Genomic DNA, 19,495 nt, shown 5'->3' on the forward strand with positions numbered 1-19,495 from the left:
TGCACCCGTAACCTATAAAATGTTCTTGTATTTTCTGGTTAAAACTTATTTTTATGAACACTTTTTTCCAAAACCGGAAATATAAGACTCTGTGTGTTATGGTAAATTATTTATAGAAGTAAATTTTGAAGCTACAAAAAAAATCCCTAAACACGAGTACAAGAGAATTTCAGAGATGATTAGTTAATTTATTTAAGAGAGTCTTATTTACGGGAATGAATAATGATTCCTTAACGAATGTGTAAGTCTAACAAATTTTGTATAAAATGACAGCCTCAAATTTTGATGAAAACTAGTATTTGTCCTTACAAAACTTTTTATGTCCTTTGCAATTAAAAAATGTAAATTTTATTCCTGACCCTATACATCATTTTGACCTGACTAAAGACCCTGTACAAGAATCAAAACCACCATATTTTAAAATACAAAGACTAGTAGAATCAACCTTTACTAATGCTTGAAAGTTTTACCCCAATTTTTTTCCCCCTATATGTTATCATGACTAACAAAATATATAAGCAGATAAAGTAAATACTCTGTTTAATTGGGAGATAACGAACAAGTGGATTACCAATAATCTAAAGTTTCATATACTTCTTTAGAAATATAAGTTAAAAAAATAGAAAAGAGCAAGCGGAGGATTTTCTGCATAAATACTAGACAATCCTCACGTCTCAAAGACATTTTTTTACATAGGAAGATAAACCACCACATTACATAAAACTTTTATTCAATGCATACTAAAACACGCAATGATTTGAGGGTTTGAACACAGTATTTAGTTTGGCAGACAAAGTATTGTTCAGAAAAGTTGTTCATCACCCTGACCATCCCCTCGGAGGACCCACAGAGCTATGCACATTCAACCTGTCAAGTACCGAATTGAAATCAATGGCCTGTCCACTCTCCTCCATCCTCTGGATCACACTCATAACATGGTCACCCCTGAATCCCATGCTCACCAATTTCTCAATCAACTCACTGTAGGGATGGTTGCGGACAAACTGCGACTGGTTGGGATTTCGAACCATAAGATTATGGCTTGGGGGGTTCTGAAGGGAAGCACTTGTTGGAGGATATCCAGGTTGAGTAAAATGAGGTTGTGGTGGATGATGTGTTCTTCCTCCTTCACCCTCATACATCATGTATGCACTACTGGGAGGAAGGGCTGCGAGAGAGCCAGTAGGTCCATACATTTCACCTGGTGGTGCAGGAAAAGAACTCTTCATCTGCTGGGGTGGAGGCTGCTGTGGAACTGTTCTTCCAGATCCTCCATAGCCATAGGGTATTGTGTCAGGACGGCTAGATCCCGGTGGTGGAACTCCTGAATATGGCCCTTGCATGGGCATGCTGTTCGGTAGAGTTTCTGCAGCTGATGGGTTTGATGCTTGGTTTGGCTGGTATGGAGGGTACATAGCTGGAGAAGGGGGTCTTGTTTGAGATTGCATTGAGGGTGGCTGAGGTGATGGCACCTGCTGTGACCATTGCTGCTGGAGCTGCTGCTGTTGTGGCTGTTGTTGCTGGAGCTGCTGCTGTTGTGGCTGTTGCTGTTGCTGCTGATAGTGAGAAAATTGTTGCACAGGTGGGGATGGCGTTACTTGAGATGGTGTTGGTTGTGGGGCCACAAGTTGGGGAGTTCGATATTGTTGTTCAGAAGGTAAATACTGGTTCTGGGGAAGCTGTGCCACAGGTGTATTCTGCAGAGGGGTGGGAGGCATGTAATAAGGAGGCTGCTGAGGGGCTTGAGTCTGAGCAGGTGCAGGTGCCTGAGCCTGAGCAGGAGGCGCTGCAGGCTGCTGATGAGGGGCAATTTGATGAGGTAGAGCAAGAGCCAACTGCTGGTTGTTTGATTCAGATGCATTGTCAGTTTTTTTAGGATCTGTGGTTGGTGATGATCTCTCCTCATTGGACTGTGAATGGCTGGAGGAAGATGATTCTTTCTGAGCATGTTGAAGCTTGGCTAATTCTTTCTGAGTCTCAGCCAGCTCTTGCTTGTCTCTTAAAATTTGTACAGACCTGTGAACCTACAGAAGCAACATAAGAGAATTTAAGGTTGGGACTACTGTACAACTTATTCTAGAAGTAATCAATTCTTAATTTAGCAATACTGCATAGGGTTAGCAATTGTTAACCTTGATGGATAAAGCATATTAAAAATTTGCAAATCGAGATAAGACTATAGTTGGGTTAGCAAATTCAGAGAAAGACTAATATTCCAGATCCACATTATTAAGCCCGACTAAAAAATCCTGACCAAGTATGGTCCTCATAATCCAAATCCTTGCTGCCAAGGATCTATCTTAAGACCAACTAGACCATTCTGCTTACGCCTCCCACAGCTTCTTAGATTCAACACAAAGGATTCCTACCACTTGTAGCACCAAGCATGCTAGAAACACCACAACACCCTGGAATACAATTGGAGATAATTGCATCTTTTGAAATTATCTCATGGCTGTGCTTGGATATTCTAGCTGAAGAATAGGAGATTGAGAAAGATGAAGAACAATAAACTGAAATCATTTAGATCTCTCCGAAGAGTTGATTTCGGACAAAATATACAATGGTGCCTTTTTATCCATGTCCAACTTTGGTAAAAGGTTTTGACTGTTGATTACATAGATACTTCCACAAGGACAATGAGATTTGTGTTTTGAAATGAGCTAGGAAGTAAAGTTGCTAATCCGGTGGTAATGTTGGATGCATATCATCAAGGTACATATCAAACACATGTATGTTACAGTGCATCTATGCACCTGATACATACTTTCTTTTTATTTCAAGTTGAGTACACACTATGATTCTTTTGCATATCTAATGATAAGCAGAGCAAAATGGATTAACAAGCAATAAAACAAAAGCAACTACCTTAGATATTTTATGGCGAGAAAGAATAAATTTTTATTCCATTGTTTAGAATGTGAATGAAACAGAATGAATTACTATTACTATTATTCCCATAGTACCCTCATTCAAACAATTCGGGTGTGTTCGGTAAGAAGGAAAGAAATAGATGGGAAATAAAATAGATCAATGAATGTTTATTTTAAGAGAAATAAAGAAATATGAAAAAAGAATACCAAAGAATACATAAAAACATACCCCTTGTTAATTTATTTTTAATTCAAATGACCTATTGTGATTAGTGAAAATCAACTATGCTTTAAAATCAACCATTACACATTATTGGTAGTTAAACACCATCAGTAATGTATAAAACAGGTAGTAAATGCTGAATTTGTGGCATTTTGAACAGCAAAAACAACCCTCAGACAATGCACAATTGCTCACAGTTTCAAACTGACCATATCCATTTGTCTCCCCAATCACAATTCCATGCAGTATAGCAAGGAAACAAAGGTGTGGGCTCCACACCCTTTTTTTGTCTGCTCCTATTTCCACCTAACTAAACAAGAGAATCCCCCATTTCTCATCTACTTCATCTCTCCATCCTCTCTATTTCCCACTTGTTTCCTCTTTACCAAACATGTGCCGAGAAAAATAGCGAGAGAAGAAACTAAAGATTATAGCAGCAGCAATTTAATATCAATAGAAACCAAATTATATTAGTAATGAAATAATGCACTTGACAGAGTTGAGTTAGAATTTGATACATCAAAATATCATTCTACACAAATGGCCCTAAGAAGTAACAACTTTTCAATGCAAAAAGAGACATGGAGACAATTATCTTTCACACCTCCACTTTTGAATAAGACAATAAAATTCTGGTAAATAGGTTCACTGCCTCAGACTCAAAAACTGACTAAGGATATCAATTACCTATTATCCGTATATATGTTTATGTCTATCTGGTGCTATTAAATCTTGCTTATTCTTGCACTTATTTAAATATTTAATTGGTTGTGGGTGATGGTAGACTGGGTAGGGTTCAAGGTTGTCAAACTCTAGAGTGAACTCTAACCGATTACGAGCTCCCAATCCTAGGTAGAGAAAGCAAGTTAACTCTTTTTCACTCTTTCCTAAGTAAACTCGTAAACTCTTTAAATTTGTGTAAACTTGTGTAAACTCTCAAGTTAAGAAACATGTCAGCAAGTTCGAAATCAACACAATATTTCCCCTCGTTGACTGCACTCCACAGTTTTTATTAGTACTCAAACTATATGAAGAAATTAACTTCTGTTTGAAATGTTTTCAGTTTATGAACTTGTGTTCTTATAAATTTATATATGACTTGGTCATTCATGTTAAGTATAATCTCAGTAGCACTATTGTACTATGGTTGCTACTTTTCTTTGAAGTTAAAATATTATATATAGTATTATCACATGCACATTCGTCACTAATAGAATTTTTAATATTATTTTTTACATTAAGTAAACCCTTCGAAGTTTTACAAGTTAAATCTCTAAGTTTATGTTCCACTAGTGGGTTGGCAAAACAATCCCTATTTGTACATCCAATTCATCTATTTTAGTTAACAAAAATAAATGGGTTGGATGGGTGGGGTTATTGCGATTAGCGGAGTTAATGATCAATCCAATTTTTCCCAAATGCATTGGATATTAAATTCTTGAAAATAGATCAAGTGGTTCTTCCCATAACTGTTGAAATCTATTTGCTTCATCCCACTGCTACTTGTCCATCATTATGTGATCTACTAACAATAACTGCAATTACTGAAATGTATTTTTCAAATATAACATACTTCTAAACAAAAGAGTTGGATAACCATCCATCCAACAAAAAAATTCTTACTCATTGGATGGCTTTGATTAAATTGGTCATGGATCAATTGGATTTTTTTTCAATGCATTTTTAACAGACCACAAATGGATTAATGGATTCTTTTCTATCCATCCAATATAAACCAACTTGAGATTTATCCAAACCATCAAAGTAACACCCCTAGGTCCAAGTACAGGTTGATTCAATAAAATCGAAATCATATTAAGAAGAAAAACTGTTATATGATGCAGAATTGTCAGTCAATATCCGTGTGTTTGTTCTTGTCTCTATTATGCTTATAAAATATAATATATAATCTTGTAGTTAACAGGTTATTATGTGACTTGCTGACACTATGAGGAAACATATCTACGGTTGGGAGGACTGCTGGCTGAGAATATAAAAACAAGGGTTTTCAATACCTCTCAGGAATGGGTAAAATAGTAAATTAATGATTATCATCATATCAATGATTTCGGTTCCATCCCACACTCCCCAAAGTTTGGGGTGGAAGATTAGATGGAATGATGTCATTAGACAGCACAGTATAACTTTGATGCTAATAAACTATTATAGATATTACAAAATTATAGTTGTGGACTTACTTCTTGAAGGTGCTTTTCAAGAGATTTCAGCCTTGAATCTTGCTCCACATTGTCACGAGTTAAATCTGATCTCATTTCTCCAATAGATTTGTCAAGATTGTAACAGTATAATTCCAACTGTGATAGCCTTGAACTAATTCCCTCCAGAAAACGCATGAGGTTGTCAGCATATTTTTTCATACTCTTCTCTACAGTCGCAATGACATCTTGGCTTAAAGAATCTTCAGGTGGATTATAGGCAGTAGTAGGAAACATTGATGTCCTAGACATCCTTGCTTTGTGAAAATCCTGCAAAATGTTTGTGGATATGATGAGATTAAAAAAGACAGAGAGGTATAAAAGGTACATTTGGCTCATAACCATTATAAGAATATACATGCATATAAGAAACAATAAGATTGAGAATGGTCGAGAAAACTCAGAAGAAAGCAAGCACAGTAGTTATGATTAACTAAAAACTCTGGTTACCCATAATAAGCAATTTTATTCAATGGGACAATTTCACTTCACCACTTTAAGCATAAAACAATAATAATGTTATCATCGGTCTCCTCATCTTAAACTATGGTGTTTCTCTAATTTTCACCAATTCCTTTCTTGACAAGATTCATGGAATTGACCTATTACTTACATCCATCCTCATATATCTACACCGTAAAAAATATTTTTAGTTTTGGATGTGAGGACCGATCAATTATATTCTAAACATACAGTGAATCATGATCATCAATCTATCAGTCAAGCTAACTAAGTGCACAAATTAAAAGCATCACAGCATCTGAATTGCCAAAACATATATAACTGGCACACTTAAACACAATCCCTCATTGATTCTATTTCTCTCAACTGACAAACATGTTGACCCTATACAACTCACACATCAATGTATTCAAATTGCATGAGAAAAACTCAATCAGGTGTACGGATAAAGAAAACCCAACACTCAGGATACAAATGCACACTACAGTAGAACGTTTTTTTCCCTCTCACATCCAATCAATATACTTCTCTTCTTTCAAAGTCAAACAACTCATGCATTCATGCAATCCACACCCGAATCCACACTCATAAAGAAACTTCAAAATACCTTGGGCCCACACACATAAACACTTATTTCTGTCGCATAGCCCCAAAAAAATACAGCTTCACGTTCATTCCCCACAAAATTTCACTAAAACATTCAATCACAACAACGAACTCACATCCTAGGATTTCACTGGCCATTACAGAACAGCATAAACCCAAAACTCAGCAAGTCACCCCAACTTTTCCTATTTCAACTCCCAACAACACATCCACCATTCAGCAACCCAAATAAACACTCAAAGAAATAATTCAAGCTGAACAAGTTGTGTTGCAGCAATAAGTCAAAAGTAACTTCACCAACCATAAGGAACTCCACAACACCAAAAGAATTCAGCTTCACATTCATTCACCACAAAATTTCATTAACATACAACATCGAACTCACATCCTAACATGTCACTGGCCATTACAGAACAACATAAACCCAAACTCAGCAAGTCACTCCAATCTTTCATAGTCCAACTCCCAGCAACTCATTCACTTTCCGCAACCAACATAAACACCCAAAGAACCAATGCAGGCTCAACAAAATACAACCAAAACCACGATCAGGGATCAAGGGAATCGAAAACAAGAAAATAGAAACCTCCACCGTCAATATTACACCTTTATCACTAAAAATGATAACTTCCCAAAACCCTAATGACGTTTACTCTAAACGAGCGAGACCCATCTTCTGAAATTGCCCTCAGAAACCATAAACGCCCGAGTCAACGAACGAATTGACGCAAAGGGCACATGGGTAAATATACCATAGTTGAGTTGGGAGCAATTACCGGATCCGCGTGATTGCCGTTGGAACTGGAATCGCGGTTGGCGTAGTCATCGTAGGAGCAGAGGATATCATCGGAACCGAAATCAAACCCTTTGGAACCAGAGTTTCCGCGACCCGATGATCCAGACGCCATGGCCGGAGCTTGAAGACGATGATGCGTACAGAAGAATGAATTCAGCCAGAAAAGGGTGTGAAGAGAGAGAGAGAGAAAAAAAATTTCAGAGAGAGAGAGAGAAGAAGAAGATGTGTAGCGAATGCTGCGTCGTTACTTTGCTTTTCCGCAAAACCAAGTATCGTATTGGTAACACTTTTCAAAAAGGAGAAAATGTTAGGGTTTTTATAGATATATGAACTTGAAAGATTTAAAATAATAAAAATATGATTATTGTATTTAGTATTTAGTTACATAAGTTAATTACAAAATCAGTTTTTTAATTTTACTTTCTAATGTTAAATTAATAAAAAAAAAATGTCGAATGAATTTCCACAAATTTACAAAAGGATATAACTATTGTATTTTTTTTATACAACCAATATTTATACAAAATATTGACCACAAATTTTTTTTATACAAAATAATCATTGACCCATTTTATTTATATTTATATGATGAAAAAATAAAAAGGTGTGAGAGAGAGAATAGTGTGAGAGAAACGTTTAAAAAACGAGGGGATTTGTGTTGGAGAAGATGAGGATAAGGATGAGATACACCGACCACTATTTTTAATAGTTGGTGAGAGGTTCTTGATTTTGGTGTGTACTGCAATCTGCCATTAATTCATTATTATAAAATTAAAATTTAATTATCTTCTCTCAAAATTTTATATAAGGACCATATGATTAACTTTTGTATTATTAGAGTATCAATGTTCAAAAAACATCTCATTAAGAACCACTCCAAAAATATGTTCAATATATTTTATATTCTATTAAATATTTTAAATGCTTGATACCAGTGGTCCTTATATAGTTAATTGATTAGAATATTAGTAGATATACTAAATGTTATTATAAACATAAAAAGTATTAAATATATTCTAAGAAGAATATATAATAAATAAATAAGTTGTAAAAGAATTTTGCATAAAATTTAATTTAATGAAATACATATAAGGATGAAGTGAAGTAGATACTATTGTTTTAATGAAAACGTATAGACAGTAATGAATTGTAGCGATAATAAAAATCTTCAAATGTAAAATGTTTTTAATATACCGTAAGTATTTTTATTACTGATAATTGTGCTCTTTAGGAGAATAAGATATTTTAAGTTGCTACTTGAAAAAATCAAATATAATGAGTATAAGAAAACGTGAATATTTTATTAAGCATACAAATTAAAAACGAAAATTACGATTTATTAAGTATGGTGTAAAACCAAAAAAATAAATATGACCACAACTAAGATAAGAAATAATACACTCCAACAAATTAAAATAAACATGTAAACATTTTAACAATCATATAACTATTTTAAGTAATTCACATTTAAATAGTACTACAAATATAACTACAAATATTACTTTCCAATATCTCATTTTAAATTAAAGTGTAAATATGCTTATTAGTGTTTTAATATTTTAAATATTACATATTTAAATTTTTTTTATATGATAAGGCAAAATTATGTGAAAAATTAAAACCATGTTTTAAATATTTTTCTCCTGATTTTCTAGGTTATACAATTTGTCTCCCGCCTAGTCGAAATAGTAGTAACATAGTACATATTTTGTTTTTTTAGTACTTCAAATATTAACTTAATTATTTTTATGTAAAACATAAATATTATAATAATAAAAATATTATATTAAATAATAATTACACATAATTAAAATTTTATGAAATATTTATTATTTTTGTAAATGTTGAGAACGAAAATAAATTTGATATTAAAATGAATTTGGTGGATATTGAAAGAGTTCATTATTGTAATAAATAATAATAAAATGTGTAGAAAAAAGAATTATTCAAATAAAATGAATCTAATAAAATAAAATTCAGAATAAAAGAGAAATGAAATTAAGAATAAAGGAGAAATAAAATTAAAAATATAAAATAAATTTTTTAAGTTATTCTCACACTCTCAAAATTGATAATTAGACATTTTTACATTAAAAAATAAAAAAATAAAAAATCAAAGAATTAATAATGATGAAATCTATATTCTGGAAATGATTTAATTTGATAAAATTAAAATTTTCATTTCCATACAATACATTGTTTGAAGGAAACGTAAAATAAATTGTAATTGAAATTTTGATAAGAGAAAAAAAGTATAATTAAAATTATAATAAGAGAAAAAATATCTTAAAACTCTGAGTGAAACAGTTACATATGGAACGAGTCAAACAAACAATTAAAAGAAAAAATAAAAATTCATGTAATGAATGAAACAAAACAAATAATAATAAAACATCAAAAATAAGTTCTTAAAAAATAAAAAAGATCTTAATAATTTAAAACAAAAACAAATCTGAAGATAGAAACAATAATATATATATATATATATATATCATCATCTCTTATACCTAACTGAAAAAAAATCAAATCTAAATTTAAATTATATCCATTAAATGGAGTTTGTTTTTATTTCCCATTCCTATTTAAAATCAAATCTAAATGATATACATTATATTTTTAATCAATATTCTTAAGGAAGAGGGGATTTTTTTAGTTTTCCATGAATATGAAAGTTTGTTTCTCACATTTGTTTTACCTTTTAAAAAATAATATTTATGCAGAAAATAAAATCATACTTTTCAGAAATATTTTTTGGCCAAATTTCTAAAAAAAAATATATTTTTATGGAAGGTGAGAAACTAACCTTTCCTAATTATTATATAAATTTTATTTTACAAATATACTGTATTTGTAACAACACTTTTTTTAAAAAGAAGAAATAGTGTTTCCAGATCACTTTCTTCTTTCTTCCAAATCACTTTCTTTCTCTACCAACTTCTCTCCTCTTCCTTCTCTCTTAATTTCTCACTTCATACCTCATCTATTTTAGAATCTGATCATACCACGTTGTAGCAGAGGAGTTAAAGAACATTTCTACCCAGACTGAATTTTTAGTATTTCTATAATATACTGAATTTTTGTTCTATTTGGATAACTTGCATCAGGCCCGTAAATCTTGAAGCTTATCCAGACGGTGGGAAATAAAATTCTAGAAGTTGCTTGGAAAGCAAGCAATTAAGGTAAGGGAAGCTAAATTTAATTTTTAATAGAACCCTAGGCTAGAAGATGGATGTGGAAGGGACGTGGTTCCAATATTCAATTTCTCTTGCAAGGATGTTGTGTGTTTATATATATTGGGTTCTTTGTTTATATATGATTTAAATTTGTGGAAATATTCGGTTTTGATGATTTAGTATTAAAGTGTTATTTTTTTATGTCAAATAGACTTTTGAATATTTTGGATCACTTTTTGAATGATATTGTATGACGAAATGGTATGGAATTGAATTCATACATTTGGGATAATATAGGGACTGATGTTCGTTGTGTATTAAGTATTGATGTCGGGATAATGTATGGACTGATGTTTGCTGTGTATTAAGTATTGATGCCTATGTGGTAACAGTACATAGACTAAGATATCAGGTGGTAGGTGGTGAGAAGCTGATGGGGGAGTTCATGCACACCGTGACATATGAGATGCACGGCTTGGGTTGTATTGAACTTACCTTGATCCTTTATGTTGGATTCGCGGGTAATCTTTGGATAAGGTGTTAGTCTTTGGTAGGACTTACTTAATACGGGTCTTCCGAAAGACGTTGTTTGTTGAATATTCTGGATGTGTAGATCCATGTGAGATCTATGTGATTGTTTTATTGTTGAGATTTGAAGAAAAATGAATAATTTGATAAATTTATCATGTAATTTGGTTTTCTCTTTGGATTTAAGTGTGTATATTATAAAATTATATTTTCAGTAGCTTACCCTTACTTTTCTTGCTATGTTTGAACTGAGATGGCTGTACTATGTACACGAGCAGATGACCATACAGGTGCAGGAGAGCCTTAGAGGTTTTAGAGTTTTATTTTGAGCTGTGGATATGTAAATATTTGTATTTCTATAAATCCTAATCATGTATTAGAAATGTTTTGAAAAACTCCAAATTTGTATAGAAACTAGTAAAACTTTTATTGTAATAGTTATATGTAAATTATGAGGTGTTACAGTATTTCTGTTATTAGATCATTTAACGTCGTAATATATTGTTTTGTATTTATAAAAAATTATGTAAATACTCCTAAGGCATTTACTGTTGTTTACGGGTAAATATAGTTGTGAGATAAATTGAAAATTGAAAATTAAATTTTATTGAATAATGGTATATTCAAAGTATGCATATGATATATGATATAGTATTATATACGGGCTTAACCATTTAAATGTATACCACATAAATTTGAATAAAAAATAACACTCACTGAAAGTATATATTACATTATATCTTAAACGAGGTTTAATCTCACCGCACTCTTCCTGTAAAATCCATTGGCAATATGGATCTATCAACAAATTAAAGTAATTTTAATATATTTATAAGACACCTCAAATTAAGTTTAAGATAAACAAAATTCAAAGTAAAAAATTTAAATACAAAGTTGTGAAGGTTCAACGTAATGATGTTTTGTTCATAAGATAATAATTGAGTTTAACAAATTATATAGGAGGTAAGTGTTTCATCTAACCGACAATATAACACTCTTCAATCTTGTTTTACATCTGACATACATGATAAACATATATAAAATGAAAATATAAATGTTTTATTCTATATTGTAGGAAATGTATGCTATTTCGTTTGATCAAAGAGATCCATTAGCTACAAGTACAATTCACATAAGGAGATTTATTTGATAAAGAGTTAAGGTTGCTTTTCTTCTACAAATCCTGACACTAGCATTATCAACTTTGGAAATACTCTCTACTTCGTATGACACTACACTTTAGACAAGTTTAAGCAAATACACATTGTCCAAGAGATTAGCACACCCAACTATTTGGATTTTACATTAAAGAAGAAAAAAACAATTAATGTTATATGAAGTGCATTTAATCCATTCAAGTTAAGCAAGCTCATCTGATACAAGAAGCACACAAAAAAGAGTTGAAGTTGATTTGGCGGGCATAAATGGCCTCATAAAGATCATTTTTTTCATAGCCTATATAAAGAAACTCAAGGAGAAGAGAGAGGGAGAGAGAAATATGTATATATATATATATATAGAGAGAGAGAGAGCACATTATATAGTACTGAAATATTGTGTAATTTTGTATTCTCGTCTAAAGCTTCATAAAACATTGTTTGTGTTCAATCAACTAACTAGGAGTGAGAGTGATAAATTATATATACGTCTTTAGTCGATTATCCTCTCCAATAAGCTTCAATATGATCAATTAATGACCATTTATATAACTTCTTCATCTTAGCCAGTAGTGACTGTTTGGTAAAGAATATTCAGTTATTAGTCAAGAGTGGTTGTTGTTCAAAGAATATTCAGTTAAGCCAGGAGTAGTTGGAGTCAAGAATACGCATTTAGGTTAAGAGTGACTAGAGTCAAGAATACTCAGTTTAGGGTTGGGATACCCTTGAAGTATCCCTTTTATTTTATTTATTCATTGCTGATAAAAAAAAAAAAGAATACTCAGTTAAGCTAGGAGTCGTTGGAGTCAATAATACTCAATTAAGCCAAAAGTGGTTGGAGTCAAGAATACTCATTTAAGTCAGGAGTGACTTAAGTCAAGAATATCCAAGGGATTAACCAAGAATTGCTACGAGTCCAAACAATACTCTCGTTGTATTTACATTATTTGTCTTATTAGTGTAATTCAATCAGTTGATTAAGAACTAGATGTAGTCTGCTTGGTTAGACAAACTTGTATAAAAAGATAATGCGTTTTCTCTCTTTCTCATTATCTTTTTACATTGTATGATATCTTCATCTACATAAATCAAGGAGGAAGTGTTATTTTTAAAACACATACAACCAGTATGTTTTTAATTAAATTAATTATTTCAGTTGTAGAGCTTCGTTTGATACTTCTCATTATATATGCAAATAAATGCTACCAATTGATAACTTAATATATAGAACCATCGTCTAAATATTCCCTATCAGACGATATTAACGAAAACTGCTTAAAATTTTTAGAAATTCAATGATCTATTATTATTGTGTTTTCCTATTTTATCAAAAGTGTATTAAACATTAAATTAAATAATAAAATATAAATAGATTCAAAACAACATATAACGTTATCAAATTTATTCATCAATTATGTTTGATCGCATCTTTTATATGATAAGTTTTTTCAATTTTTCACTCTAAACTCTAAAATATACAAATAAAAAAAAACAATTTCTTTAATTCATCATAAATAATAAATTAAAACAAAATTATAATATATTAAAAATTTAATTCAAACTTTAGAAATATTTGTTTGTAAGTTTCACTTCAAATTCAAGCAACCAATTATGGTATAAATAAAAAAATACACATTATTTGGAAGAATATAAGTGCAATATTTATTAAGACAATAACCTGTACTAAAACATATTCAGATGTCACAAATCTAATTTGGATACTTAAAGTGGTACATGCCAATAATCCAAGATTTGGAAACCTTACTTGATTTCTTTTTCAATAATACAAAATATCAAAATTTAGATATGTCAAAGAAAGTTTTCAGCTAGTTTAAGTAGGCATCGATAACTATCATTTGGGCTTGATTATTATTCTCAAATTTGATAAACTCTTGCATTATTTACCCAAAATATAAAAAAATAAGGAATAAAATAATTATGGATGCATAATATGTGATGCATTGCGAGTATTAAAAAAAACATATAATTTCACATTACTTAGTTTTCACACTTTTAAAGAGTTTAAATGTAATGACTATCCATATACTTTCAAAGTGAATAACAAAGGATGTGAACCTCACATGCATAAAATTGTGGATTTGATTTGATTTTTTGTGCATGTTCAGTTCATTTCCCCACCAATTCTCCCGTGTGCAATAATGAGGTCCAAGTCTTTTTTGTCACTTGGGTAATTATTTAATTTCTTTTTTTTAGTTAGTACCTTATCTGGTTTTTTTATTTTTTTCCTTGTAAGCATTGGATCTTAGTTTATAGATTTTTTGCTTCCTCATTACATTAACGTTGATTTGTGGGATCCTTAACATTCATGTTAATATGAACATTATCTCTTTTTTTTTTTAATGTTCATCATATTCTATTGTAACCTAGAGGATTGTGAGAATGTGTAACTATGTCGGTCAACTCTCCACTTCCTATAAATAGGTGTCTCTTCTCTTAAGGGATGACAAATGTGTTGAAGATGGTTGCTGCCCCTTCAAGATTGTGTTTGATGAAGACCTATATGTAGTGTTTTGATGAAGACTTTTATGTACTTTTCATGTATTTTTGCTTTGCTTTAAGTATGTCTTAGTTAGTGCTTAGAGGTTGTCTAAGAGTAGCTTTTTGCTGAGTAACTCACCTCATAACCACTGGCCATGTGTTAAGAACAAGCATAAGTTTTCTTAAACTGTTTTTCACATGTTTTACACAAAAACACGTTTTACTGCATAAAAATAAATCTGTTCTTTTCTAAATAAACAGATTCATTTTCTTCACTGATGCCTTGGCTAAAGTCTTGTAAAAATTTGATTTTGTGCATCAGGTATTTTGACTAAGTCTTCTTCTTTTCAAAACGACTGAGTTTTAAATTGTTAAACTTTCTCTGTTTTCGTTTTGAAAAATAAATCTGTTCATCTGTAAATGAATAGATTCTTTTTGCCTCTGGTGCCATGTCAAGCTTAAACGTTTTTCAGTTTTATCTCAGCACCATAATGGTTGACTAAGTCTCCTCACTTAACAGATTCTCTAACTGCTTTTGAAAATAAATCAGTTTATTTTATTTTCAATCTGTTCATTTTATAACAGCTTTAACTGTTTTTCAAAATTCTGTTATAAGCTGGCTTTCTATAAAATGCAAACTTGTTTCTGAGCTTAATAACGATTCAAACAATTCATACATTTGCAAAAACAAGTTTTGACAGCAGAGAGTTAAGTGTTTACAAAGGATTAGCATTTGTTCTTCAAAGATTTCAAAAATCACAAAGTGTTTGTTCTTGGTTTGGTTCCAAAAGCTTGGTGTGAGGTGCAGCTACTGTTCTAGCAATCTTGCCTACTGGTTTAAGGCAAATCTGTGTATCCTCAATCAGGTGTAGTCGTTTCACATCTCTTTCTTGTAATAGTTTGGTTGAACACTCTTCTTGATAGGTGTTCTTGAAGAGTGGGTGTGTGTATGCTGAAATAGGTTTTTTCAGCAAGAGTACCTAAGTTCTTGTAGGTTTCAAGAACAGTGGGAATTGTACTTGGTTGTACTGTGTGTTAGTGATTTCCACCTGTTGTTGGTGAAGACTGGATGTAGCTCAGGTTGAGTGAACCAGTATAATTGCTTGTGTTCATTCTTTCTCACTCTCTGCAATTTCGTTTCTGCATAATTGATAAAACAGCAAAGAAATAAATCTGTTCAATTGAAAATAAATCTGTTCTTTCTGGGCACTGTGCATACTGTTCTTGATTTCTGAAAAAGTTGTTTTAATCTGATAAGAACATATAAAATCTGCTAAAAGCTACTGGAACAGATTGACTGTGATAGGTTGCTCAAGAAACTGTCAAAGCCATTAATTGAACCTTAAACAATTGCTTAAAGTTGAAGCTTGTTGTTCTGTGATTCATTGTTCTTAATTTCTGGAAAATTGCTTGACATCAAGAAGAACACTCATAGTCTGTTAAAAGCCACTGGAACAGGTTGTTTGCTAAGGTCACTCAATTAATTAGCATGCTATCAATTGAACCTTAATCACTTGCTTGAAATTGAAGCTTGCTGTTTTGTGTTTCACTGTTTTTCAAATCTGATATCTGTGTGTGTGCATCTGGAAATTCTCACTGCATAATCTTGTGATTAACCTTGCTGAATTAAAAGCTTTTCAAACAAAAACAGTGCTGAAATAAATCTGTTCATTTTAACATAAATCGATTTATTTTCTGTAAAACTGTGTTAAACACTGTTTCTGCGAGAAAGTTTTAAAGGTCAATTCACCCCCCCTCTTGAACTTTGGCACTATTAAACCCAACAAAATGAACTCGTTCCGCGGGTATTGTCTGAACTCGTCTTGATTTTAATGGGAAATCCCCTCATTAATTGAGTACGAGTATGAGTATATGTAATACACGATTTTTTAAATTGGATGTGGGGACGGGGATGAATATGTGTATATTCGCTCTATCCCCGTCCCCATACATGTCCAATGTTAATCCTTGTCCTCATATTCATTCTCATTTTAAAATACTAAAACATTTTTTAATTTATTAAGTAGCCTAAAAAAATTATATTAACTTTTCTTTAGTCCTTAGTTTTGTAACTTATTTATAGGTCATACATTTGATCAATTTTACTCTTTTTTATACTTATTTGACCTTTATCCAATTATTATTTTATACTTTCATTTGATATTTATACAATTTTAATTTCTTTTTTAATATTTGACATTGGAGAAAACACCCGCCCCGTTGTCATCCCAACTTCTCTCTTTCAAATCACACCTTCATTTATTCCCTTATCTTTTCCTATCTTGGGTTCTCTCTCTTGTTAGTTCTTGCTAGTTTCGTGATTCTTGGTACCACCTGAGAAGTTCTTGTTGTACCTAGGGACTTATGATGCATATTGCGGATAAGTCCTTAACTCATCCACGCCTCAAGAAATTTTCTTGCTCATGTTTTCATCCATTTTTTACTACAATCTTAAGAACTTATGGCTGACAACATGGAGATCAACACCAACTCTACATCGGAGAAGCCAAACAATGTTGTTGTGACATAAACTATTTTTGTGAAACTATTTTTGAATGTTTCAAAGATTGATGTTTGCATTGGTCAAAACTTATGACGTTAACATAAATGTGCGTCTATCTATCAAAGATGTATGGAGTTGCTTTCGCTCTTACAACTTCCAAACCCTACTCTAATATATATGTAAAATATATTAAAGATTAGTTACATGTGAATAACGTACATCATAACATTTTTCTTAACGATTTGTTCCATGTGTATTGATCCTAATAGGAAGTCAAAGGTATTTAAGCTCTTATTCTTAAATACATTGTCGAAGATGTGGCCCTTCAAAGGTTTATTATAGGAAATCATTATCGTTGAGAGATGATTGAAAATAAGGACATCAAGATACAGATAAACAAATACCACAAAATACTTGAAGATATTAAAGCAAAAAACATTTCCCTACCCGATGAATTCATTTTATAATTGTTGATCGAAAATCTTCTACAATCCTAGATTGACAACAAACAACTAAAGCACAAACAAAAATAGATGTCATTCTTATATCTTATATTGATATCATCTTAAAGATACCAATATAAATGAATGTGTTGTTGCAAGGGCTAAGACATTATTTTCTAAGGCAAATATGGTAGAAGACAAATCAAATAAAAAACGTATGAGATAAAACTTGATCACAAGAAATAAAATATTTAAATTTTCTCGTCTAATGGATATAACTCCTACTTCAAGAAGAAAGGAACCTGTTTTGTTTGTGAAAATTCATGTCATCATGCACCTTAGTTTATACATAGAGTCAAGAATAACAATTATCCTAAGGTAAATTTAGTTGAAGGGAAAGAAATAATTGCTACAATAATTTCTCAAGTGAACATTGTGACCAATATGAGCAAATGAGTGGTAGACTTTGAGCCTACCAGACAAGTCTATGCAAACAAAAATGTTTATGCCTCCTACAATAGTGCAAGGGATTGAGGTCAACTTTGGTTCTACGAAAAGGAAGAGTTCTTCTGAAGCTTACATATGAAAGACTTTGACTTTAAACGACGTGTTACATGGGCCATCTATTAGAGTTAATTTAATCTTTGTAGGATTGTTGGGAAATGTTGGGATTAAAGTGTCATTTGAGTCTAACAATATTGTGATGACAAAGAATAATGTATTTAGGGGGGGTGAGATATTGTGATCAAGGTCTCTTTGTACTTAACATTTATGAAGTTGTTAATGAATCTGCATCTAGATCTTTTACTTATATTGTTGATTTTTATGATGTGTGGCATGCTAGATTAGGACATGTAAGTTCTCTATGTTATTAAATTGCAAAAAGTAAGATTAATTAATATGCATGACAAAAAAAGTAGAAAATATGATATATGTGTAAAATCTAAAATAATCAAGAAAACATGTTATTCTACGAATAGTCAAACTGAACTCCTTGATTTAATTCAGACTAATCTTGCTGACTTAAAACAAACCATATCTAACAGTAGTCAAAATTATTGTGTAACCTTTATAAATTATTATATTGGATATTAAAGTGTACCTAATAAAAAATAAGGATGAAGCATTTAACTTACAAAATAGAAGTAGAAAATCAATTAAATAGAAAAATTCAAAGGATTAGATTAAATAGAGGTGGTGAATATGTTTTATTTAATAATTATTGTATAAAGGAAAGTATTATTCATGAAGTAACCTCACCATATTCAACCGAATCTAATGAAGTAGCTGAGAGGAAAATAATATTCTTATGAAAATGATGAATGTTATGTTTATTAGTTCTAGTGCTCCTGATAATATTTGGGGAGAAACCCTTCTTACAACATGTTTTTTACAAAATAGAATAACACATAAAAAAATTGGTAAAACACCTTATGAGTTGTGTAAAAGTTACCAACCTAATCTTAAATAGCTAAGAGTGTGGGAGTGTCCAACTAAATTATGTTACCTTATCCTAAGAAAAGAAAAATTGGTTCTAAAACTCTTGATTGTATGTTTTTAGGCTATTTGGAACATAGTATTGCCTATAGATTTTCTGTTCTTAAAAATGATGTAATTGATTGTAATACTATAATTGAGACGAAAAATGTAAGTTCTTTGAGCATATTTTTCATTCAAAAGTTAATGAAACATATGAACATCCTATAAATATTATTATTGATGTCATGTGTGGGGATTTAAGGAGAAGAAAAAGACAAAAAACATTTTTGGAGATGATTTTTTTCACTCACCTAGTTGAAAATGATCCAAAAAGTTTTTTAGAAACTACTAGTGCTTCTTATGCAAAATATTGGTATAAGACCATTAGAACTAAAATTGATTAAATCAAGAAAAATAATACTTGAACTTTAGTATATTTGCCTAAAGGAGGAAATCTCATTGGTCATAAGTGGATCTTTATGAAAAAGTATCATCCTAATAGACCCATAGAAAAATATAAGGCAAAACCATGGCAAA

At 31.4% G+C, this 19,495-nt stretch overlaps 1 protein-coding gene across 1 annotated transcript; it reads right to left on the minus strand.

Annotated features, from left to right (window-relative positions):
* Positions 1-567: 567 nt before the first annotated feature.
* Positions 568-7,483, minus strand: LOC137834560 (uncharacterized). Its single transcript, XM_068646084.1, has 3 exons — positions 7,157-7,483; positions 5,295-5,582; positions 568-2,024 (listed from the first exon to the last, which is right to left on the minus strand). Exons 1-3 carry the CDS (start codon positions 7,286-7,288, stop codon positions 819-821), a joined length of 1,626 nt encoding a protein of 541 aa, XP_068502185.1. The 5' UTR covers positions 7,289-7,483; the 3' UTR covers positions 568-818.
* Positions 7,484-19,495: the final 12,012 nt, after the last annotated feature.

Source organism: Phaseolus vulgaris, chromosome 11, assembly GCF_000499845.2.
Source record: "Phaseolus vulgaris cultivar G19833 chromosome 11, P. vulgaris v2.0, whole genome shotgun sequence".
NCBI classification, from domain to species: domain Eukaryota; kingdom Viridiplantae; phylum Streptophyta; class Magnoliopsida; order Fabales; family Fabaceae; genus Phaseolus; species Phaseolus vulgaris.